Source organism: Elephantulus edwardii, unplaced genomic scaffold (assembly GCF_000299155.1).
Source record: "Elephantulus edwardii isolate Elephantulus edwardi_28Jun2011 unplaced genomic scaffold, EleEdw1.0 scaffold00097, whole genome shotgun sequence".
Classification (NCBI taxonomy): Eukaryota; Metazoa; Chordata; class Mammalia; order Macroscelidea; family Macroscelididae; genus Elephantulus; species Elephantulus edwardii.
The window spans coordinates 12,034,421-12,059,588 of record NW_006399847.1 but is presented as its reverse complement, the minus strand read 5'-3'; the positions used below and the strand labels follow the sequence as shown (position 1 = coordinate 12,059,588).

At 42.7% G+C, this 25,168-nt stretch overlaps 1 protein-coding gene and 1 pseudogene across 1 annotated transcript in view; one reads left to right on the top strand and one right to left on the bottom strand.

Annotated features, from left to right (window-relative positions):
* Nucleotides 1-2,425: 2,425 nt before the first annotated feature.
* SOGA2 (SOGA family member 2) overlaps nt 2,426-25,168 on the bottom strand; it is a 200,715-nt gene continuing 177,972 nt past the window's right edge. The window contains exons 11-14 of the mRNA XM_006891415.1: nt 19,581-19,871; nt 18,229-18,260; nt 9,454-10,990; nt 2,426-2,464 (exon numbers count right to left, since the gene is read on the bottom strand). Of these exons, the coding sequence (XP_006891477.1) occupies nt 2,426-2,464; nt 9,454-10,990; nt 18,229-18,260; nt 19,581-19,871 (1,899 nt within the window). The remainder of the gene's footprint in view (nt 2,465-9,453; nt 10,991-18,228; nt 18,261-19,580; nt 19,872-25,168) is intronic.
* LOC102872312 lies at nt 23,323-24,669 on the top strand (annotated as a pseudogene).

Below are 25,168 nucleotides of genomic sequence, written 5' to 3'. Positions count from 1 at the left end.
ATCTGGCAAGACTGTGATATGGGTGTTTCCATGCACACATGTTGGGGGAACGCCACCTGTGGCTGTGCACTCCACAGACCACTTGGTCTCATCCCAATCCAGTCACTTGAGTCGTCTCACTTCTGTGGAACGGTCAAGCAGGTGACTGAGACACAAGACTCAGAGGCCAGGCTTCTGAGGATCTGTGATTCCACTCAGCTATCTTAGAAGTAGACTCTGTCTCAAGGGATCCACTAATGATTTCCCCACTCTAACTGGTTCCCAGTCAGTTAAACAAATGCCCACAATGTGGCAGAAATGCTGCAGGCAGGAATTTGAATCTGGGCCTAGTGTTCTTGAGTGTCTTATCCACTGTGGCAGCGTGTTAAAAAGCGCAGTAGGGGCGCACTGTGATTTCTGTGATATGGCTTCCCAGACATTCCAAAACCCAGTACATGCCACAGACACGCCACCAGCACATTTCATTTATGATGCTTATTTTCTAACTGTGGCTGCTCAAGAACGGGTCTGTATGTTAGGAAACACGGACAGTCAGATGTGGAACTTGCTGGCCCACAGAAACATGAAGAGCTGTGATATGAGGAGAACAATGAGTTATGCACAGGACACCCATCTGCCCAAATGATGCCCAAGTAACTGGAGACAGAGATGGAAAGTCACTGCAATGGGAAACAGCAGAAGAGCAGGGAAGTTCAAGCAAGTCACTCTCTCCAACCCCTGCCCAAAGTTAGTGAACTCTGCGGTGGAGAACTCGAAGACATGACATGCAATGGAAAAGATTAGAATGAGAAAAGATCAGCTGGAACAGAGAAGCATACGGCATGACGAGAGACAGCAGCAAAGCTGAGTGGCAATGTTACAATGTGGGAGGAGGCAGGCAGGCCACCTGTGGTCACAGGAAGACCTGAGGGACCCAAAGGATTCTGGGAGAGCTGGTTCCCCAGCATCCTTGGTGTTCAAGAAAGGAGCCACATCCACACTGTATTCTACTCCCTGTGGTTCCCCACTACTTTTGTGGTTGATATTTTATATTCTTAGGGGGACAAGCCTTAGTTATTAGCAAAACACGGACACTAATGGTACCCAAGTAGTACTCTCAAGGCAAAACCAAGTCAAAGTCAGTGTCAATGCTGAGCTATAAACTACCTGTTGCAGACACAGTGCTTGAGAAAGTTTCAGACCCTCTGCTGGACACTATGTACTGTGAGGCCTGTAAAAGGGGAGAGTGAGGAAGCTCGCGGGCTGCTGCTCTGGGTCTTCAGTTGGCAATGTCACAGGCCCTGTGCACCATGCTGACAGCAAACAAGAGCAGGCATTCTGATACATGCCCTTCTGCTTTCACAGAAGAAAAACCAATGTGTGACCATAATCCCAGAGACAGGATTCTTTAGTTCCATACCCACATACAAATGCAAGCAGCAAGCGCTGTGCTCTCCCAAAAGGACACAGCGGTGGGCCACGCATGCCTGCTGTTCTGCGCTCCTTCCAGTTCAGTTTCCTCACAGCACCTTTTCCCCCATGTGGTCTTCCACATAACTTTTTCCTCAGGCACATCTTTTGCCTCTGGAAGCAGACTGTGTATTTTTATACTTAAGACAACCAAGTGGGGGCTACAGAAAAGTATGCTTTTTTCCATGTGCTCTGAAAGTAATTCGAAGAAGAGTTCCCAAAGTATTTGGGCAAAGGTGGGTTTATTAATTCATTCAACAAACATTTATTGAGCAGTGATTATATGTCACTGAAGTGACCACATGGGAGGGTAAGATGTGAATTTATTTCTCCTGAAATGACTGTTGGGGGTTAAAGCAGCATCCTCAGTCTCCCCTCAGTGCAGCATAAGGAAATATGTGTGGCAGGAGGGTGGGCACAAGAGGGCTAGCCAGGATGGGTCCTGGCAGAAGCCTGACCGCCCACACCAGAACTCTTGTGCTACAGACACGGCTTATTGCAGCCCAGCCCACATCTCCTCATCCCTTCAAAACCACAGGAGAAGGGACAATCTCTGTGGACTCTATAGCTCAGACTTTCTAGTCCCCATCAGTAACCCACTCAGAACCCAGAGGTGGGGGGAGGGGGTGAATGATGGGGTAGGGGTGCAGATGGGAGATGAGGAATCAAGGTAGGAGTTGGGGAGAGATGGGGTGGGTGATGTGGGAGGCAGGGGTGGGAGATGGGGAGGGATGGGGTGAATGATGGGAAGGGGCAGGGGTGGAGAGGCGGAGTGGTAGATGATGGGGGAGAGGAGGGTGATGGGGGAGAGGTGGGGGTGGGTGATGGGGGGAGGAAGCCTTCCATATGAGCCCTGATCTACCTCAGATGATTCTGCCTTATTTAGAAACATCAGACAATACCACAGTGACATAAAATGGCCTCTCCAGACAGTTTGGAAACAAGCAAGAAAGCACTTACAGCAGAGGCAGGCAGGCTAGAGTCCCCAGGGGGCAGTTAGTAAGACAGTTTGGTTCTGGACAGAATAGACAGGGAGAGAAAGAAAACCAAGTAGGTTGGACAGTACTTTTTAAAAAGGAGAATAGAGTAACTATTTCAAAGTCAGTAAGTAGGAGGAGGACTCCCCTCAGGAAAATTATGAGGCCCCCAGGACTAGGCACATTAATTCCAACAGCACATTCACTCTGTGGAGAGTCCAGTGTGGCTTTGAAAGCTAATTAACCATCTGAAGCACAACATGCATAGTGTGAAATTCTTTCCCACCTTCCATTCTTCTATCTGCTCTTCAGTTGTCTATTAGCATTTAATATTTCAAACATCATCTGGAGAATGAAGAGCTGGAAACTGTGTGACTAACTGTTGTATCTGAAAGAGGCCATAATATGGCCTGGTCTGCTCCCTCACAATGGCTGAGCTGTCATTGCTCACACTATTCCAGCCCCACGCTGAAGGGAAGACATTTCTATTTCAGGTTAAGCTTTCACTTTCTGCCAGGAGCTGTCTCTGCATTGCAGAACAAGGCTCTATCTTCAAGAGGAAAGGAGGAATTGTAGAAATAATTGCAGGGGAAGTGAGAAGGTGGAGTTTTTCCTCTTTCCCACTGTTCATAATTCCAATGCAGGGTGCCTGGGTCACCCTAGAATTTCTATGCAGGAGATGACTCTCAGAGGAACATTAGGGAGCTCAATGACAGTTCTGGTCATTCTGGAATTAAAACTCATGCTATATAGTTCATAATTTGAGACGGTGGTAAGAGGTATCCAGTGGGTCTAATATTAGGAGTAAGTTCAAACCAGTAGTAGTTCCACCATGACATCTAGAACAAGTGGATCCTCACAACAGGTGTTTGCGTCCTTCCCTGGGGCAGCTGAACTTTGCTGGTGAGTCCCTGAGATGGGCCAATGCTCCTACCAGTCATCACTTCATGGAACAAGAAGCATAGTGAGAAAATCTAACCACATTCTTCAGAGAGGACTGAGGGGGACTGCACTGACTGGAGTATCTCATGACCTAGAGTTGTGATTTTGTTACTCAACTACCTGCTTTATACTGTCAGGGACTGCTAGGAACACTTACTGTACTAATTAAAGCAATTCCTATATAGTTCTAATATAAATGGACATTGAAGCCATAGTCAAGTGAATGCTTTTGGATAAAGCCACAATCCAGTACGGAGACCATCCACAGCAGTAGGACACTTAACCTGTGGGCCTCGATGAATGAGATACTAAAGCTTGCCGAGGGCACAAACCGTTACTTGAGAACAAGCAAGCATCAATGTCTATTCTTCTTGAAGCATGTGAACAACTTTATCACAAAGCACCATAGCTTAGGGCTACAGAGGCCACGCCTAGCAGTCTTTCACTGGCTATGTCTGTGGAGTCAGACATAGCAGCTGGGAGTACTTAGGAGCTTAGACAGTGAAAGGAGTAAACTGCAGGTGTAAGAAAAGCTGGTAGCCTTGCCTTCTGACTTGGGGATAAGGGTGGGTTAAATAATAATGGGAGAAGGTAGGCCTCTGGCTTTCTTTTTTTTTTCCCTCTGGCTTTCTAAGAGCCTTCAAAGTAGGTCTGAGAGGTAATTTTAGAATCTTAGTTGGACGCTCTTTGTTTCCTAGAATGTTGGAATAAAAATTCCTTGAGAAATCGTAAACTGTTCTGAAGACTTTTGGTAATGGGAAAGATTGGCAAGCTCCACAGCGAAGTGCATGAGTCACATATGGGGAGCCTTGGGCATTTCACAGCAATTGAAAAGACCAGAACTGTGATAAAAGGATACCATAAAGGTTACCATAAAGTTTCAAAATGCACAGGAAGCCAGGTATAAATTTTAATAGTAATAATAACAAGAACAACAACAATAATAATAATAATACTTAAAGTCATTGCCATGGAGCCAATTTCAATTCAGAGACACCTCCTTCCCCAACAAAATCAGATTTTTGAAGCTGTAAATTCTAGGTGAAGGACACTGTTTAGCTTTCTCCCAAGGAGCAGCTGGTGGATTTGAACTGCCAGAAGTACACAGCCTTTGTTGGCAGCACAACATGCCATGAATTATACCATATGCTTTTAAGTGCCTTTGGGTTTATTTCAGTCATACTTTAACTTTCTAAATACAGTAATTAAAAAAAATTCATAATTTGCATACCCATATAGTAAAAATAGCTTTGCCAATAAAATAATTATTCATTATATAATTGGAAATTCTTATTTATAACTACAGTAGGAAGTTTAGAAATTTTTAAATATGTTTATGCATTGTGAACTATTTAAACATGTATGTGCTTCAGATTTTTAATTAAGGGACAGGGATATAATTTACAAAACATAATCTAGAGAATACCATTATTGTGTATTGGTCCACTGTAAATCATTATTCACTCTAGACAACTGGATAACCATTGGGATAATTTCTTAATGAATGTATATGCTAGATGATTACAGAAAAATTTAATTTGTTGTCTTTTTGATTATTTATGTTATCCTCATTTTCTTCATATGGATTTAGATGGCACCCTGTCGCATAACGTCATTGTACCTGAATGCTCTATTTACTTAAGAAATGAAAAAGGATTGATTTAATGACTCTGTACATCTTATTTTGATTGCTTATGGAACATTCTTTGGCTCTATACTATAACCATGCTATTTTGATAAAAAACTTTGGGAGTAATTTGAAACATTCTTAAATAAATGTAATGAATAAGTAGAATAGAAATACAAATCAACTTGAGTATAATTAGACACAGGAGCAAGATAAACATGATCAATTAGGGTGGCTCTTAGAGGAGATGGAGGAAGAACGTACAGCAGACTAAGGATGACAGAAGGACCACTGAAGCTTTTGAGGTGTGGTGAAGAGTATGGAATATCCCGTGGACTGCCAAGAGAACAAACAAGTCTGTCTTGGAGAAAGTGTAACCACATTGCTTCTTGGAGGTAGGGATGAGGAGGATTCCTCCCACATACTTTCGACATGCTGTTAGGAAGGTCCCGTCACTGGATAAAAACCATCATGCTGGAAAAGGTGGAGAGTTGATGTAGGAGAGGAAGACTTTCAACAAGATGAACTGGACATGGTTACTAACCAGGCTCAAGGATATCAGAGATGCTGAGGATGGCATAGGATAGGGCAAGGTTAAGATCTATTGTTCACAAAACTGCTAGGAGTTACAATTAATTTGACAGTACCTAATAGCAATAATGAGGTTACGTGGCAACCACATTCCAGATTAGGAGAGGGATGTGATCTGAATGATGCTTGAGGAAGGTTCTTGTTTCTGTGTGTAGAACCATTTGAAAGGTTGGGAAAGCTAGAAAAAACTCAGGGAAAATTAATACATACATCCAGAATAAAATTAAAAATCAAGGTCTAGATAAGAAAAGACAGTTCTGTTGTTATCACACTTGGAAAACGCTGAATGCAGAAAGCATGTTTTGGTGAGAAGTAGAGTTAGATTTCAAAGTTTCAAGTCTTACTTATTTTCAAGTACGTATTAGGAGCAGGCAGCAATCAAAGTGATAATGAACTGTTAAGTATCACATCCCTAGATATGCTGAGGTCCCTATAGGGTCTCTCAGCCTGAGATTAGGGATGCTGCCCTGGAAACATCTGTGCATGCAGGCACCCACCCATGGTCAAAAGCTGGGCTGCAGAGTGGCTTCACAGAGGAGGGCTCACAAACACAAAAAAGAGGTGACTATGCTGATGGAAGGCTGTGAAGGAAAAAAAAGTATTTCTCTTCAAGGAAAGAGTGTATATGCTAGATACTTAAGAATTTTAAATTGAGCAAGTCAGGCATTTTAGCAAGTTTTACATTACATTTTTATGACTTGAAAATGCATTGAAGATTTATAAACAATGGGTGATATTTTCCAAAGGCCTGTAGAATTACATGGAGATACTGAATAGATTCTTTGAGACTTACTTCTAGTTTTGATCTTGTTTAGACTCAGTGGATGATGAGAATTTGGGGAGCAGGTCTTAAAGCTTACTGTGGGTTATATCAGTGGGAAAGGATATCGCTGACACTAGTGCTGGGAAAAACACTGAGAATAGCTGGCTATGTCAGGAGTGATTAAAATGCAATTGGCATGACAAGGTAGTTTTTAATAATGTGGGTACAAGAAGGCTGATCATATAGAAATATGAGTTGAATCAGTATATGAAATTGAGCCAATAAAGAGCAAATATATTAAATATGAACTGACTCACTATAGTTTTGAAAAAAAGAAGTACAAAAAGCTGAAATGAAAATAAAGGTAAGCCCCACATTATCCAATTAATCTCTGAACTGCAGGCAGGATATGTGTCATGCAGCTCTCCCTCAGATGATGTTTTGAAAACCACCATTGTATTTCCTATTGAAATTTAGGGTCTTTGCTCCAGCAAAGGCTCTGAAAATGAAGTGCTGAGAGAGCAATCAAACAATTCTTTATGATTCACTTTAATTTAGTGAATATCCATTAAGGCACCAGGGAAATAAAAAGATGTAGTCCCTGTTGGGAATATTATTCAGTCCAGTAGAAGTAAAAGTGATAAATCTTGTATGAGTCACAGATACAGTATTAAAGAACAGGTGGGAGCTTTCAGATATGAGGAAGGACAAAGTTTGATCTGACCTCAGCATTTGAACCTTAATCAAAAGCACCAAGTTAAGAAAGGACATGCTTAAAAAAAAAAGGACATGCTTTCTTTGAAGATAGCCTTATATTGATGAAACAGAAAAGTTGGAGGGAAGTAAGAGGAGGTAGAGTTGGCATTTCACAGAACTGTTAAAGTATAAGCTAAGAAACCTGGAGAACCATTGAAAGTGTTTTGAAAATGAAGCAAAAATAATCACAGTAATCTTTTCATGAGATGACTTGAGCAACTGTATGTTGGATTATAGTGTGAAGATAGAGATGGGGGGGGGAAGAGGAAAAAGAATCTGGAGGTTACTGCAGAACTCCAAGCAAAAGGCAAGCAGGACACGAATCAAGAGAATGAGAACAAAGATGGTGAGGAGGAGGAGGATGACAGGAAGGGTTTTGCCACATTTATGTAGGGCAAGGAACACAATAAGGGAGGGTGTGAGGCCCACGCCTGGGAAGACAGCTGGTGAGCAGGGCTGGGGAATGCTTATTAAGGTTATAAACTATTAGGATTCCATTTTTAAAAGCCAGCATGGAAAGTGTGGAGTGGAAACACTGGTTTTGATTCTGTTTGAACTGGATAAATGATAGGAATTTTTGAAGAAGGATAAGCAGCAGCTCTTGACCAAGACCTGATAGTTTGCCAAAAGAACAGACAAGTCAGCCCTGTCAATATGGCTAACTAGCAGCAACAGACCCAAATGTGCCAAAGCATGTGAAAATGTGACCTGAAAAGCCCAGCGGCTGTGGTTAAAACAGGAGGATCCCAAATGGGCTGCAGCAAAGTCCTTTGGCTCCATGGCTCATGTTGGAGACTGTGGAACAATTCTAAGAAATAGGGTTTTCTAATGGAGAAAGCTTTAGAAGCTGACAGACAAGGTCAGGCAACCAATGACATGTGACAACTTGACCTGTTGGTTAATTTCTCCATTGTGATGCTATAACAAACATTGCAATTGATGCAGAACTCCAGATCAGTTACAGGGATGCCATAGAGAACTGATACACATTCTCATAGAATATTATTTGTGGCATCTGTCACAAATACTATGGATCAAGCTAAACTATATGAATTTGAGACTTCTCTAAGTCATTGACAATTTCTTAGATTCAGATTGCTTCCCTTGGGTTAACTATTCCTTGGTGGGTTGGGGAACAAATGATTTGTCCCCTATGGGGAAATATGGAGTAGGAAGCAAATCAGTTGACAGCCCCTCCTCTCCCCCCCCACCCCCGCCATAGCTGCTAGAGCTTGTTTATCCTCCTCCTCTCCAGGCCTTCCTCTCCACAACTGTCTAGCCAGTGTGGGGGTCACTGGCATAATTTTCCAGGGCCTCACCCTTGACTTAGTGTGATGTCTACTCATCCTGGCTGTTAGTGAGTTAAGAGTTCATAGCCAAGACCACACACAGGATCAGTTACTGAACATCAACAGGACCCATGTCCCTCCAGCACCGTGTGAATGTGAGGTCAGCATCCCCCCTGACTTTCAAGTCCAGAATTTGCATGGGAATTTTATTTTTTAAGTAGACTCCTGGTGTAAATATTCATGTAGATCTGCATCAAAACAGAAATCAAAATTGACTGATTCATAATAATGCTAATCCACCACTGTCATCATGTCGATTACAACTCAGAGCAACCATACAGGACAGAGCAGAAATGGCCCACAGGGTTCCTGAGACTGTGGCCTTTGCAGAAGTGCACACTGCCCCATCTTCTTCCATTGAGGTGGATGGTGGATTTGAGCTGCTGACCTTAAGACTAGCATACCAGGATTTAACCCACTTAAAGCAGAACTTCTTTTTTTTTTTTTTTTAAAGCAGAACTTCTGATGTCATCTGTTCCATCTGCTTTTAATGCTAGGTGGTTTAGAAGCACAAAGCTATGTGATCAGTGACACATTAGAATGCCATTCTGAACCAGATCCAGCTCTGTTATCCACCTGTTCTGAGACGTGCTAACTTCCAGAGGCTGCCAAACCTTCTCTAATTCAACTCATATTCTGTCACCTGTCAAGGCCTGCAGTATCCAGGAAACCAGACAAGATTCTGGCATAGCTCTCTCTCACCACCCTACCCTGGACACAGATTCATACAGAAACGGGGTAGGTTAGAACAAAACGCCCAAATAAAACAGGCAAATGGATCTACTGTGACTGTCTGAGGATAAGAAAACATATTCCTTGAAAAGGAGAGCAAGCTTGTTTGTCTACTTGTTCTATTCTCCCATAAACTCAACCCCTCACAGTGTACAATCTGCTTCGTAAATAAAACCATATTCCTGAAAGCAAATGAACTCATAAACTCTGGGTTCAAACATATGCGATGTAGGTGAGCTGAGGGTATGAACGCTTGGCACTCATTACCTCAATGGGCCCTGGCTCAGCTCTGCCCATCTCCCCTGTGTGGCCATCACCACTGAGACTCGGGGGGCTCTGGGGGACGTGTTTCCTCTCCTCCTTTAAGGCGTGCTCCAACAACTTCTTATTGAGGATGCGGGCAGTGTTCTCTGTGAGCGTGTGGCCAGGGGGAGCGGAGAGGTCCTGCCTCACTGGTGTACCCTCTCCCCCATCATCCCTGAATGTCTCCATTCCAACTCCAAGGGGGCTGGGGGACCGTCCCCTGGAACTGGTGCCTGTTTCCTGGCTCAGGCCCAGCTCTGGCCGGGTGTCCAGTGAACGGGACTGGTTTCCGACCCGTGGACCCCTTAGAAAGGGGTCTTGTCCCAAAGGGCTATGGTCAATGATGTTGAAGAGGCTCGAGAGGCCATCGTTGATGGTGGTGTGCACTGGGCTCTCCCTTGTGGTGGTGGAGCGTGCCCAGGCAGACTCGCTGCAGCCCTTCTGGAGTAGCCCTGCTGAGATCCTGGTATTTGGCTGGTCGGCTTTGGGGAGGGGTTTCCTCTGAAGTTTTGGGGAGCCATACTTGGGAGAGCAGCAAGTGCGTTCAAATTTGGCCTGCACCTTCTCAATGGCCGGGGCCACCTGCCTGCTCCTCAGACTGCGGGAAGGTGAGGACACTGGAGTGGTGCCACCCCCCGCCTTAGGGGTGAGACACTTGTGGGGACTGCTGGTGACACCCCCACGCAGGGCTTCAGTCTGCAGGCCAACACTGAGGGTCTGAATGGTCTGCGTCCCAGTAGACCGGGACCCATTGGTCTGGCAGGCCATGTCCTTGACCTGAGGGCAGATGCCACTTCGGACAGAGAAGGCCACTTCCTTCATGTCATCGCTCATGTTCTTAGACATCTCCAGGCTGTGCAGCGGGGTGTTAAAGCTCAGGGAAGTGCAGAGCGGGCCCTCAAGGGAGCAAAGCCGGCCCTCCACATAGTCCTGGGGGTGTCTGGGGAGGTCACAAGGCCACCGGCCAAATGCATGTTCTGCTGGGCTTCCCCTGGCTCTGCCTGTGGGGAAGGGGAACTCGGGCTCCCCTGAACTGCACTCCTCACTGCCTGAGGCTGCAGGTCCATCAAACCTATGCATGGCTGGGGGGCTGTGCAGCACACGCACGCCTGACCTCTCTGCCACCACATGGCTGTGTCCCAGCTGCTTCTGGCAGTGCTCAGGGTGGGTCAGGGTGTCTGTTGTCATGGTAACACTTGTAGTGAGGTACCAGGATGAATTTGGGAATGAATCTGATCCGGTGTCAGCCCCAACGTGTCCGATCTCGGTCCTGTCTATCCAGGGCTCTGGGTGCCTCACTTGCCCCCCACTACTATGGTCCCTGGGGGGGCTGTAGTCCCAGGTTTTGCTGTTGAACTCCTCAATGTACTTGAGGTCATCAGGAGACAGGGGAGGGGTGATATCCTCTTTGCTGTCCATCGAAGGAAGACTCTGGTCAGGCAGGAATGGAGAGATGTCCATCAGGCGCTGGAACTCTGACATGGAGGTCACGGACACTGCCCTGGGGAAAGGGGAGAGAATGTGAGCCTGCTGGATTCCTGTTGCTCATGTCCCATGCCCATCTGGAGCCCAAACCACTGTGGACACTACATGGGCCATGAGCCCTGCAGACGAGGGAGTCCCTTATCCACACCGCCTGCTGAAATCTGAGAACATTCTCTACTCATGGACTGACCTACAGAAACAGTACGGATTTCTTGTGACCCTCGAACTGTTCTCACAGTTTTGAATTGGTAAGAATTCAATATATTCGACTCAAACACTAAGGAAACAAGCCAAGAGGTGGGGCTGAGCAGTCAGTCCAACCCCACCTCACCCTGGGAAGATGCTCATGTTTAGCTCAAGCTTAGTGTTTCTGGGAAGAGAAGACGTCGGGGTTCCAGATCTGGTTTGGGGTCCCTGCCAAGTGATGACAGGGCCACTGGCACTGGAACTGTGAACCTGCTGTTTCCATGGATGAGGTCAGTGCTCGCAATCCTGACAGACATTTCAACACTGAGAAATACAGACTAAAGCCTCTTTATCCTCTGGTCTCATCTTCTGTTTGTTTAAATACTAAGAGTCTTTAAAAATAAAATGATAGATGGGGAAGATAGGAGGAAAGTGGAAATTCGATCAGATTGCAAATAATTTCTAATCTTACTGAGCAAAAACAACAAAAAAGCTATCTTGCCCTTTCCCAATTTACCAAAGGGCTCAGCTTGTCTCCCTCTGCTACCTTCCTTAGAGTCAAGTCTTTTTGTTCTTTCTTCTCCTTTATTCCTGGACGAGAGAAAAATTCCCTCAGAGGCAGAAACACTATGGAAGATGAAAAGTACAGCCAGTTTTGGTAAGCTGTTTTCAGTTCTCTGTGGACGTCTATTTCTCACCATAGTAGCACTTTAATCCAATGAATTTCACTTTGACAAGTTTCCTGACTGTCTTCTCTGTACCCAGGAAGCAGTGAGATGAGGAGTTGTTGGGGGCTTCAAGTCACTTGTTAATCCACCCAAGACAAAGCTAACAACACAGGTTTACTTGAAAAATATGAAGGTGCTTATAGATGACAGACAACACACACTTTCTGTCAGGAGCAAGTGAGAAATGGGCTAATGAAGGACACGTTGGCTTTTTCACTTTGGACATTCTGACCCTGTTTGAAATTTAGCTGCTGTGTTGTAGTTAGGTGTCACTGAGTCAACTCATTATGGCCCTATGAAAAGCAAATCTTGCCCTATTTTGTGCCATCCTTACCATCTCTGATATGCTCTAGCTCACTGTTATTATCATTATGTTAATCCATCTTTTTTGGGGTGTATGTCTTCCTTTCTTTTTTTGACTCTCCACCTTTCCAAGCATGATGTCTGGCCTCTCTTAAAAACATACCTCAAGTATGTGAGATGAAGTTTCACCACCCTTAACTCTAAGGAGCACCCTGGCTGCACTTCCTCCAAGGTGGCCAAGCTTGTTCTTTTGGCAGTCCATGGCATATGTTTTTCCAACACTACAATTCAAAGGCATGGGTGAGTTTGCTTGTTTGTTTGGGTTTGTGTGTTTTTTGTTGTTGTTGTTTTTTTAATGTCCTCCCTATTCACTGCTGAACTTTTATATGCATAAGAAGCAAGTGAATGACCATGGCTTGGATCAAGTGAATGTTAGTCTTTAAATTGACATCCTTGCTTTTTAGTACTTTATAAAGGTCTTTAAGAGATTTACCTTTACACAACATGTCTTTTGATTTCTTGACTGACGTTACCATGAATGTTGACTATGGATCCAAGTAAAATGAAATCCTTGACAACTCTGATCTGTTCTCCATCTATCATGATGTTGCTTTCTGGTCTAGAGATGAAGATTTTTTTTTAGGTTGAAATGTAATCCATATTGAAGGTTATGATCTGATCTGCACTAAATGCTTCAAGTCCTCCTCACTTTTAGCAAGTAGGGTTGTGACAACTGTGTAAATCAAGTTGTGGTGAGTCTTCCTGAAACCCTGATACCACATTTATCTTCATATAGTCCAGCTTCTCAAATTATTTGCTCAGCATATGTACTGAATATGTATGAAGAAAGAATATAACTCTGACATGCATCATTTCTGATTTTAAACTATGCTATGTTCCCTTGTTCTGTTTGGACAACTGATTCCTGGTCTGGGTACAGGTTTTGCACAAGTACAGTTAAGTGTTCTGGGATTCCTATTCTTCTCAATGTTAGCCAAAATTTGTAACAATCCACACGGCCAAATGCCTTTTCATAGTCAATAAAGCACATATAAATGTCTTTCAGCAAAGATCAATCTGCTGTCAGCGTTATCCCTTGTGTCAAAGCCTCTTCTGAGTCCAGCTTGAACTAATCTTGAACAAGAAGTTGCATGTGATATTAATGTTATTTGATAATGTCCACATTCTATTGGAGCACTCCTTTTTTTTTTATGGGAACTAGGGTGTTAGAACCCTTGAAAATTGGCTTTTTCTAGCCATTGTCCCCATTTAGGGGGAAATGATCATGGTCTTGCAAATCAACCACTATGGGACCAAAATAAGAGAGAGCTTTCTACACTGTGAGGCACCCTGGTGATGGTGATGGTGGTGGTGGAGAGAAGGTGAAGAGATTAGTAGCACTGCTGTGAAGAGACGGTGGGAAGATATAATCAGAGGAACACTGGAGATGTAGCCACAGCTAAAGGTTTTGCTTGCTGAACTGAAACCTGTAAAAGCTGACTAGTAACTGCCCTAAGGCAAAGTTTGTTGGATGCTCGAGAAACCCAGAGGCTTCTTACATTTGTGCTGTTGAAATGAAACCTGGGCTTGCACTAATTGAAGACTTGAATCTTGCTGTTAATCTGGCTTGGGACTGGTGGACTAAATTTGGACGTGTACGGGGCTATTCTTTGCCTCTCTCACTCCCCAATCTCCCTCCCTCACAAATCCCACAACTGTAAGTAAAGTCTGAGAGTCAACAATGAACTCTGACCCAATGATTGGTAGAAATAGATGCAAGAGCATAGAGGGTCACATGTCTGACTAAGCAGCTATTTGTTTACTGCTATGGATATATTTTTTAATAAGGACAGGTCCCCTTTATGAAGTGGGTAGATGTCAGACTTGGCCACCCTCATGTTGCATCTGTTCCTTCTGCAGAACAAATATGGATCTCTTCCAGTCAGCTACCTTCCAAATTTCTTTGCATAGACTAGCGAGCATGCCCAAGGCTTCATCTGTTTGTCGAAACACGTCAATTAGTATTCCTTCAACTCCTGATGCCTTATTTCTTTTTCTAATGTCTTCAGGGAAATTGAACATCTTCCTTATCACTGGTTCTTGATCATATGTTGTTGTTGTTAAATGCCATCTAAGTTGAAGGTCACTCATAGTGACCCTATGAACAAAAGACCTGAGCGTGGTTTTATAACTATCATTGTTTCTCAAAGCTCATAGAGTTTCTGGAGCCATGTTGCTTAGGAAATGGATGTCACTCCTGCTTCCAAGCCTGTCTTAATCTGGGAGCGCCACCAAACACTGCCCACAGCAACCCCAAGTTACCTCAGTACAGCAAATTGACAGACCAGTGCTGTGCAACTTAGAAGAATGTTAGTCCCAAACACAATTAACACCAACTAACTTTTAAATACCAAGCCCCTTCACCAGGTCCTGTTGACTCTAAACAAGTGGCTTCCCACCCACAGCTCACTGTTAGTCAAATCTAGCAAATCCAATCAGCCCATACACACACTTGATCATATGCTACCTCTTAAAATGGTTCCATGCCAACCAATTCTTTTTGGCACAGTGATTCTGTGTATTCCTTCCATGTTCCTTGTATCACTAAAGATTTTGCCCATAGAACCCTTCAGTGTTGCACCTTGAGGTTTGAATTGTTGTTCAGTTGCTTTAACTTGAGAAATGCGGAGGGTATTCTTTTCTTTTGATTTTCTAATTTTAGCTCTTTGCACCTTCAATATAAAACTGCTCTTCTGGAGCTGCCTTTTGAAATCTTTATCTTCCTCTATTTTACTGTAGCATTTCTTCCATTTGTTTCAGTCTCTCTACATTTTGGTACAATTTTCAGTCTCTTCTGACAAACATTTTGTCTTTTCTTTGTCCTCTGTCTTGGCTTTCTTCACAGATAATAGCCTTGATGTCATCCCACAACTCACCTGGTCTTTGATCATTAGGGTTCAATGCATCAAAAATCAATTCTTGAGGTGGTTTTTAATTCAGGCACGATAGACTCGAGGTTGTATTTTGGTTCTTGTAGACTTGTTTTAACTGTCTTCAGCTTCTATCAGACTTGCACATGAATAACTGATAGTCTCAGCCACTAGCCCTGTTTTGACTGTTGATACTAGGTTTTCCAGGTGTCTGATAGGTACAGTCCATCTGATTCCTGTGTAGTCCATTAGGTAAAGTAAATGTGGATAGCTACTGTTTATGTTTTTTATATACATACTTGCAATGAATAAATCATTACAAAATTCAATTATTTTATTTCCAGCCTCAATTATGTTACTCAGTCTGTATTTTCCTTTGTTGTCTTCCTCCTTTCTTTATTTTGCATTCCTGTCACCAAATGAATGCATCCTGATTGCATATTTGATCAATTTTGGACTACAAATTTGCTAGAAGTTCTTAATTTCTTCATCTTTGGCACTTGTCAGGGGCCTGGCTAACTTGTAAAGCAAGTTTAGCCCTGTACTGTGAAGCCAGCAAGACTAACTCCATCTTGGCTAGAAAATCTGCTTGGCAATTAACAACTCAAGGAAGTAGGATGTTAATGATTAAGAGTGACCAAAGGTCTCAGACCTTAGGGAATGTTATCTACCGAAACTCTTTGTTTCTTAGAGCACTCAATAAGGCATGCTGGAAAACATCTTTGCATTGTGCTGAGGTCTGTGAGAGGTAATGTTTGACCTGATAGTTAACATCTCTGATGGAAAGAGATAATGCGATTGCTACTGCAGATGGTTTTCTAGAAATATATATATACTTGGTCTAGAGAATAAAGGTTTGCTATTCATCATCAGCATTTAGCCTCTCTGCGTCTTCATTTCATCCTCGTCCCTTCTCTCAGCGGAACTGTTTCGATATATTGGGGCTGGATCCTGATAGGCACTAGTGGTGGGTGTATATTTGAATAACAGTTGCACTAACAGATTTTCTTTGTATGCAAATGGACAGTATTTTACTTCAGGACAGATTGTGAAATGTCCTTTTGATTATGAATACAACATCATTCTTGCTCCATTTGCCATGCCTGGTATCATATGACTGCCAGATTCAAAGTGTCCAATAGCAGTCCATCTTAGCTCACTAAGCCTAGGATGTCAATCTTTATGCATTCCATTTCATTTTTTTACAACTCTCAATATTCCTAGATTAGAAATGCCTAGATACTTCATATATTCCATGTTCCAATTATTAATGGATACCTGAAGCCATTTCTATTCATTTTTTTGTGTCTTCCATTCTGGGAGGCTCTACTTCTAGTATTATCTCTAGTAATATTCCTCTGTTATTCATAGGGTTTTTGAAGATGTTTTATTTCACAAGTGGATGGCCAATCCTGCTTCTTAGGCTGGAAGCTCTGTTTAAACCTCTCCACAATGGATGACCCTGCTGATATTTGAAACACTGGTGGCATAGCTTCCAGCATAAGAGCAACCTGCAAGTCCATCTTGTACTGCAAACTGACAGACAAAGGCTATACACAAAGAGAAACTATAAACAAGCAAGATACACACACACATCCTACAGATGTACTTAAGATTTAAAAAATTAAAAAGGCACTACAGTGAGGAGGAGACAGAGAAAGGTAATGTTGTAGGTGGTACAAGGGGATTGCTATAAATCCTTAAGTCCCTGGATGTGCATGACTGACATACTAGGCTGCTGGGGTCAGGGCTACTCAGAGATATCCTGGAAGATAAGCTTGAGACCTACTTCCTAAAAATTAGCCTGAAAGCCCCAAGGCACACAATTTTACCTGGACACATGAGTTAAAACTACATTGATGAAAACTGTGTGTGTGATTATTTTTTAAAAGAACATTCCCACTGAGATATTGATGTGATTAATGCTATGAAAAGGAGGAAAAGGGAACGCGTACTAATGGCTAAATTCTACTTGATATTTGTGCTGTGTGAGCCGCCCTGGTGGCCTAGTGGTAGGAAATCACACTGCAATCTTGAAGGCATGAGGTTCAAATCCACCAACTGCTCTGCGAAGATGGGCAATTTCCTCCTGGGTGATTAACAGTCTCTGAAAACCCACTGGAGAGACAGCTATGGATTGATTCTGACTAAAGGTACTCAACAACAGCAATAGGTATTTAAGCAATTAGGTATTTAAGCAATAGGTATTTAAGCAATTGCTTTATGTATCTTAACATATGCTAAGTTACTAAAAACATTCAAGAGCCTCTTTTACAGATGTGGAAACTCACACACAAAGCAGTTCAGTAAATGACCCAAAGTCACCTGGCTAGTATGGGGCACAAGTGAGTTTGACTCAGGTTTCGCCTTGGAGCCCAGAAACATAAAGATAGCCCCCAAGGGCTGATATTGACCACAGAAAACTCAAGCTCATAGGGTAAAGTGTGACGTGTTAAAGCATCGATGGTGGATGAATTTGAGAAAGTACGAGATGAGGATGAGGAAGTAATTCACAGGTACAAGACATATGATAAGAAAACCCAGGATGAGGCCACCTGAAGATGGCAAACTGCTCAGGGAAGGGACTTTAGGGATTGGAAATGGCACACATATATTGATAAAGGATAGATAATGGAAAAAAACAAGAGAAAACGAGACTGGAATGGGAACCTGGATCAATATCAACTGCTTCATAGTTGCTGGGAGGATTACTACTACGATTATTTTAATAAATCTTATCCTAGTAGTTTTTATAGACACTGCATATAAAGTATCTCACAGCATTTCAGGAGGGGATTTTCCCAAACCTTCTATTAAAAGGCAGAGATTCCAGTGGACACAAAAAATTGCTTCATATATACCCACAATTAAACCTGTAAGGTCCCCATCCTAGAACTAAAGCTTCTCACAAATACAGCAGATTTTACCATTTTGTTGTTAATAATAAATATATTTGTGAAAATAATAATAATAAAGCAACTGCTTATCCCCAAGTTTGATTTCAAGCTATTCTCAAGAGTATCACAAGATACTACATCAACAACATATTTTAACCAAAAGATTTTTCACTTCAGTAGTCTACTATTATTTCCAACAATCTTACTCACCTTTGAAGATTTCCCTTGTGATTTTCTTCTTCCTGTAAAGAAGAAATAAGTTCAGTTGAATCAGTTTTGTTACCCTGGAGTCTTGTATATGTTAAAATGGTTTGCTTTGCTCTGCTCTCCCATGGAAACACCATCTAGGACCTATGAGTCCTAGGACCAAAGACCTAGACTGTGAGGTGCAGTTTGGGTCAGGAGTGCTAATGTAGCTTGGCCCCTGGAAGTACAATAATGAAACCACACCCACAGCCTGATGAGGGGTTGTAGCTTCAGTAGTCAGGGAGTGTCCAAATGAGAAGAACTGGCTGTAAACTTAGTCATGGAGGAGGAAGCTGGCTTTTCTGTGCCTCTTCAAAGGACCTAGCTGTAGTATATGCCCTCTGAAGACAATTTTTACAAAATGGGTTGGAATGAGGGAAAGTGAAAGGGGGGGCAGTGTTCCTTGGCTAGAACCTTGCTACAGAAGATGTCACGACTCCTTCAGGCTTGAGCACACATGTCCTCCTAGACACAGAAGGGAAGCTGCAGTGATGCTCCCTAAGAGTGAGTGTGGGTTCATGTGCACAAGAACTAGGCAGGATCCATACCTCACATATCAAAACCAACCCCAAATGAATCAAAGGGCTAAAAGTACAAAATAAAACTGTAAATCTCTCAGATGAAGATATAAAGGTACTGCCTAGGTTTTAAACAATAGATTATCTGATGTGACTCCAATAGCATGAGTAGAAAAAGGCCCAATAAATAAAACTTCATTTACTTATAACCTGTCATTGTTTAGTGGTACTTGCTTCTCTCAGATATTGGGGTGTTTCTTTAAAGCAGATCTTGGGGACAGGTATTAATTTTCTGTAATCAGAAGAATGTATTACAGTTTTTAAGAAAAAGTGAAAAATGTACATTGCCTAGAATTATAATTTCCTATTATATTGCTTTAGGGGCTCTGGTGGCTTAGTGGAAAGGAGCTGCACTGTCAACCCAAAGGCACCACAGGAGAAGTACAGACAATCTCCTCCTATGTAATTAGCTGCCTCTGCAGGGTCGCTGTGGTTGATTCTGATTCCATGGTACACAACAAACTACTGCATGTTTTGCTGGACACAATCACTTGTGAGATATGACCTACTATCTAGGACACCACACCAGTTATTTCTAAATCAGAAGGGACAGCTGTCAAAATCAAGATCAAAACAAAAATCATGGAGCATGGAGGAATTCAGGGTAAGGGCATACAAAAATCCCAAAAGTGTTGAGTTCAATTTTACTAAACTGAGAGCTAGGGCCCTTAAAACTAGCAATGGGCACTGCCCAAGTGCCATGTTGCTGTAAGGAGCTGGGGTGGACTAAGCTCTGACCTCAGGGAGGCACCTCCTGAAGCTCAGTCGATGGGGCAGAGGCTCCTCCGGCTCCTCATCCAGTGACAATGCGTCCAGGTAGAGGTTCTCGCTGGCTGAGCACCGGTCTGACTCCTTCAGTTTGGACAGTGGCTGGTCTTCGAAGGCAACAGCTTCCTCTTTGGAGCAGGACCACATACCCAGGCTGTGAGGCACACGGAGGCCTGCGTGATGTGGAGAGGGCTGGGCACTGCCTTCTTTTTGGTCACGCCGGAAGCTGCCAACTCTTTGGGGACTATTTTCTGTCTGTAACTTGAGAACGGCAAAGCAAAAGTAATGAGACTCAAATTTTTCTGTTGTATTCTTGAAGGCCATATTCTCCCCTACAGTTTGGAATTTATAGGATCAATGTGAAGATTTTGTGAGAAGCAAATGTTTTTCTTGACCTTAATTTCTAAACACAACACAGTAATATATCATGCCATGCACCCACTACTGAATCAGTTATGACTAATGGTGACCTCCTGTGCTACGTACGGTAGAACTGTGATTTCCACAGAAGGAGGTTGCCAGGTCTTCCTTCAGTAGTACTACTGAGCAGGTATGAGTTGTCAACTTTAGGTTATTTGCTGTTACAAATGCTTTAAAAATAAACACACATATACCACCAAATCCCATAATCTTACGTGCTTAGAAAATTTACCTGAAAATGAAAAACAGTATTAAATCACACACAAGTAGACATAGGTGTACATATGTTCATTCATCAATCAATTCTGATTTCCTTGGGATATAGTCCTAATAGCTGAATACCTGGGTCATATGGGACTGTGAAAACTGGAGGATAATGAGGCAGGTATGTATAAAAATTCAAAAGTAAAAGCGGGAGAGATGGAAGGCAATGAAAGGGGAAAGAGGAGGAGACACTAAGATAGTAGAAGTTAGTGGCAGGGGTGGGGTGGGTGAAGAAATAACAAAAATTCCATCAGGACTCCAAGAGACAGGTGGATAATAGGCATAGATCAATAGTAATTAATTATATATAATATAATGTATATGAATTGCATGCAAACCGATAATTTTAAAAAAACCCAAAAAAGTAGATTCAGTTCATCTTGATTAGAATATGTGCATTATCAACAGACCATGCCACTGCACTAGACTGCATTGCTGTGTGAAGACCAAACTTCCCTGCTGCCACATGACTGTCCTGTGCCAGGAGCACCAATATTACAGACGAATCAAAAAACAAAACTGATCAATATGCTGCCTACAACAGACACACCTGAAAAGTAAAGAAAAAGGAACATTAAAAAGAAAAGGGTGGAGGAAAAAATATACCAAATAGCAACCAGAAAAAAAAATAGGAGTAGTGATATTGTTATGTGCCGTTGAGTCACCTGTGACTCATAGTGAACCTATGTACATCAGCTCTGAAACCTGCCCTGTCCTGAGTCAGTCTCACTGACTCTGATACACATATATCCAACCCCTCCACCCAGATACTGCAGCAACCCATTTCATCTGGGGGCTTCTCCTGCACTGTCCCTCCATCCCTCTAAGCATGATGTCTTCTCCAAGGACCAATCCCTACTGACCACGTGCCCAAATTAGGTAAGGCAAAGTTTCAAAATCCTACTCTCCAAGGGGAAACTTGGTTTTATCCTTTCCAAGAGAGACTTATTTATTTTCTTGGCATAAAGATTTTTGTTCTGCATATAAACTAAAAGGTATGGAGACAGGATGTATCCCTGACACACTCCTTTTCTGATTTTGAACTATGCCGTGTTTCCCTGCTCTGTTCTGAGGACTGTTTCCTGGTCTTAGTATAGGTTTCATATGAGCACAATCAAGTGTCCTGGGATTCCAATTCTCCTCAATTGTACCCACAATTTGTTGTGATCCACCCAGCCTTTGATTAGTCAACAGAACACAGATAGGCATTCTTCTGGTATGGTCTGCTTTCTGCCAAGATCCATCTGACACTGGCAATAATATCTCTAGTGCCATGGCCTCTTCTAAACCTAGTTAGTATTCCTGGTAGTTCTCTGTCAATGTACTGTTTCAGTCGTTTTTGGACAATCATCAGCAGGATTTTGCTTGCATGTGATACTAATGATACTGTTCAATAATTTCCACACTCTATCAGGTCACCTTTTTTTTTTTTTTAATTGGGAAGAGATACAGATCTCTTCCATCAGTTGGACATGGTTGTCCTCTGGATTTCTTAGCATAACCTAGTGAGTACATCCAGTGTAGCATTTGTTTGCTGAAATATGTCAACTGGTATTCCATCAATTCCTGGGGACTTATTTTTTGTCTAGTCCAGTGGCCTGCACCTCCTCCTTCATCACCATTGCCTCTTGTTCATATGATGGTTCATGAAATTCTTCTGTGTTAATTCTTTTTGGTACAGTGACTCTTTATACTCCTTCCATCTTCTTTTAATACTTCTTGGATCATTCAGTATTCTACCCATAGCATTCTTAAGTATTACAACTCAAGGCTTGTATTTATTCTTTAGTTCCCTTAGCTTAAAAAATGCTGAGCAAGTTCGGCCCTTTTGATTTTCCAACTCTAGCTCCTTGCACATTTCATTATATTATTTTGCTTTGTCTTCCCAAGCTGCCCTTTGAAATCTTCTATTCAGGTCCTTAACTTCTTGATTTCTTCCCTTTGCTTTGGATTCTAGGTTCAATTTTCAGAGTCCCTTCTGATATCCATTCTGGCCTTTTCTTCTTCCTTCATCTTTGTTATGACCTTTTACATTCTTCATGGATGAAATTCTTGATATCCTCCCACAGCTCATTTGGTGTTCAAGGCCTCAAACCTGTTCCTGAGTTGGTTTTTAAATTCAGGTGGGATAGACTCAAGATGAAATTTTTATTCCTGTGGATTTGATCTAACTTTCTTTAATTTGAACTGGGATATGAGTAGTTGATTGCCTGTTCCTCAATCAGCACCTAGCCTAGTTTTCACTGCTGCTATTGAACTTCTCCAATTATTCCTTCCATAGATATAATCGATCTGATTCCTGTGCACACCATCAGGTGAAATCCATGTGTATAACCTACTTTTATGTTTCTTATAAAAGGTATTTGCCATGAATAAATAATTGATTACGCAGAATTCCATCATTCTATTCCCAGCCTCATTTTTGTCACCAAGTCCATGTTTTCCCAACTACTTATCCTTCTTCCTGGTTCCCAATGTTTGCATTTCAGTCACCCATTATTATTAACGCATCGTGGTTGCATGTTTGATCGATTTCTAACTGGAAATTTTGGTAGAAATCATCTATTTCCTCATCATTGCTTCTAGTTGTTGGGGGATAAATTTGAATGATAGTGGTATTAACAGGTCTTTCTTGTATGTGTATGGATATTATCCTGTCACTCACAACACTGTATTTCATGATGAGTGTAGAAACAACTTTTTTAACTATGAAAGTGACCTTATTTCCCCCCTTCACTTTTTCATATCATCTGATCTCTGATAAAATAGATTTCAGCATAAAAACCATAACAAAGGACAAGGAAGGTCACTATATAATGCTTACAACAGAACAAGAGATGACATAACCATAAAAAAAATCTATGCACCAAATGATAGAGCTGAAAAATATACAAAGCAAACATTAACAGAACTGAAAAAAGGGAATAGATGAGGTTCTCTGACATGAACCGCCTAAGAGTCGTGCTGTAAGAAGCAACAACCTCCCTCTCCTTCTCCACCTTCTCCTTGGAACTGGGAAACAGCAACCATGCATGAGTGCATCTCCATCCACGTTGGCCAGGCTGGTGTCCAGATTGGCAATGCCTGCTGGGAGCTCTACTGTTTGGAGCACAGCATCTAGCCTGATGGTCAGATGCCAAGTGACAAGACCAGAGGAGATGACTCCTTCAACACCTTCTTCAGTGAGACTGGTGCTAGCAAGCATGTACCCAGGGCAGTGTTTGTAGACCTGGAAACCACAGTCATTGAAGAAGTTCGCACTGGCATCTACCGCCAGCTCTTCAACCCTGAGCAGCTCATCACAGGCAAGGAGGATGCTGCCAACAACTATGCCCGTGGGTACTACACCATCAGCAAGGAGATCATTGACTTGGTTCTGGACCGAATTAGAAAATTGGCTGACCAGTGCACAGGTCTTCAGGGCTTCTTGGTTTTCCATAGCTTTGGTGGGGGACCTGGCTCTGGCTTCACATCCCCGCTGATGGAGCACCTATCTGTTGATTATGGCAAGAAGTCCAAACTGGAGTTCTCCGTTTACCCAGCCCCTCAGCTTTCCACAACTGTGGTCGCTTACAACTCCATTCTCACCACCCACACCACCCTGGAGCACTAAGATTGTGCCTTCATGGTAGACAATGAGGCCATCTATGACACCTGCCGCAGAAACCTTGATATTAAACACCCAACCTACAATAACCTGAACAGGTTAATAGGTCAAATTGTGTCCTCCATCACTGCTTCCCTCAGATTTCATGGTGCCCTCAATGTCGATCTGACAGAATTCCAGACCAACCTGGTGCCCTATCCCTGCATCCACTTCCCTCTGGCCACATACGCCCCTGTTATCTCTGCTGAGAAAGCTTACCATGAACAGCTTTACGCTGCAGAGATTACCAATGCTTGCTTTGAGCCAGTCAACCAGATGGTGAAATGTGACCCTCGCCACGGTAAATACATGGCTTGCTGCCTGTTGTACTGTGATGATGTGGTTCCCAAAGATGTCAATGCTGCCACTGCCACCATCAAGACCAAATGTACCATCCAGTTTGTGGACTGGTGCCCCACTGGCTTCAAGGTTGGTATTAATTACAAACCTCCCACTGTGGTGCCTGGTGGAGACCTGGCCAAGGTACAGCGAGCTGTGTGCATGCTGAGCAACACCACAGCCATTGCTGAGGTCTGGGCTCACCTGGACCACAAGCTTGATCTGATGTATGCCAAGCATACCTTTGTTCACTGGTACGTGGCTGAAGGGATGGAGGAAGAGGAGTGTTCTGAGGCCCATGAGGACATGGCTGCCCTTGAGAAGGATTATGAGGTGGTGGGTGTGGATTCTGTTGAAGGAGAGGGCAGGGACGAAGGAGAAGAATACTAAAGTTTAAAATGTCACAAAGGTGCTGCTTTTACAAGGAAGCTTATTCTGTTTTAAACACTGAAAAGTTGTAGTCGGATCAGTTAATTTGTATGCAGCAGTGTATACGTTCATATACAACTGCTGACTTTTGCTTTAAAACATGAATGCTTTGTCACAGATGCAGGTTGTCCATTTCTCTGATGGGTTTTGAATAAAGTATTCCCTGTCTTAAAAGAGGGGGGGGAATAGACACCACCATAAAAGTAGTAGGAGATTTCAATACACCACTTTCAAGAAAAGATTTCCATAAAAGAAGGTCACCAGAACTACTAGAAAGAATCTCAACAAAACTGCTGAAGAATAAAGCCACATAGTAAATCAAGTCAATCTCATAGATGTATACAGGCTACTGTACCCCCAAAAAGCACAGTATATCTTCTTCTCCAATGTGCATGGAACATTCTCCAGAATACATTTTAGGTCACAAAGAAAGCATTAGTGAATTAAAAAAAAATACAAA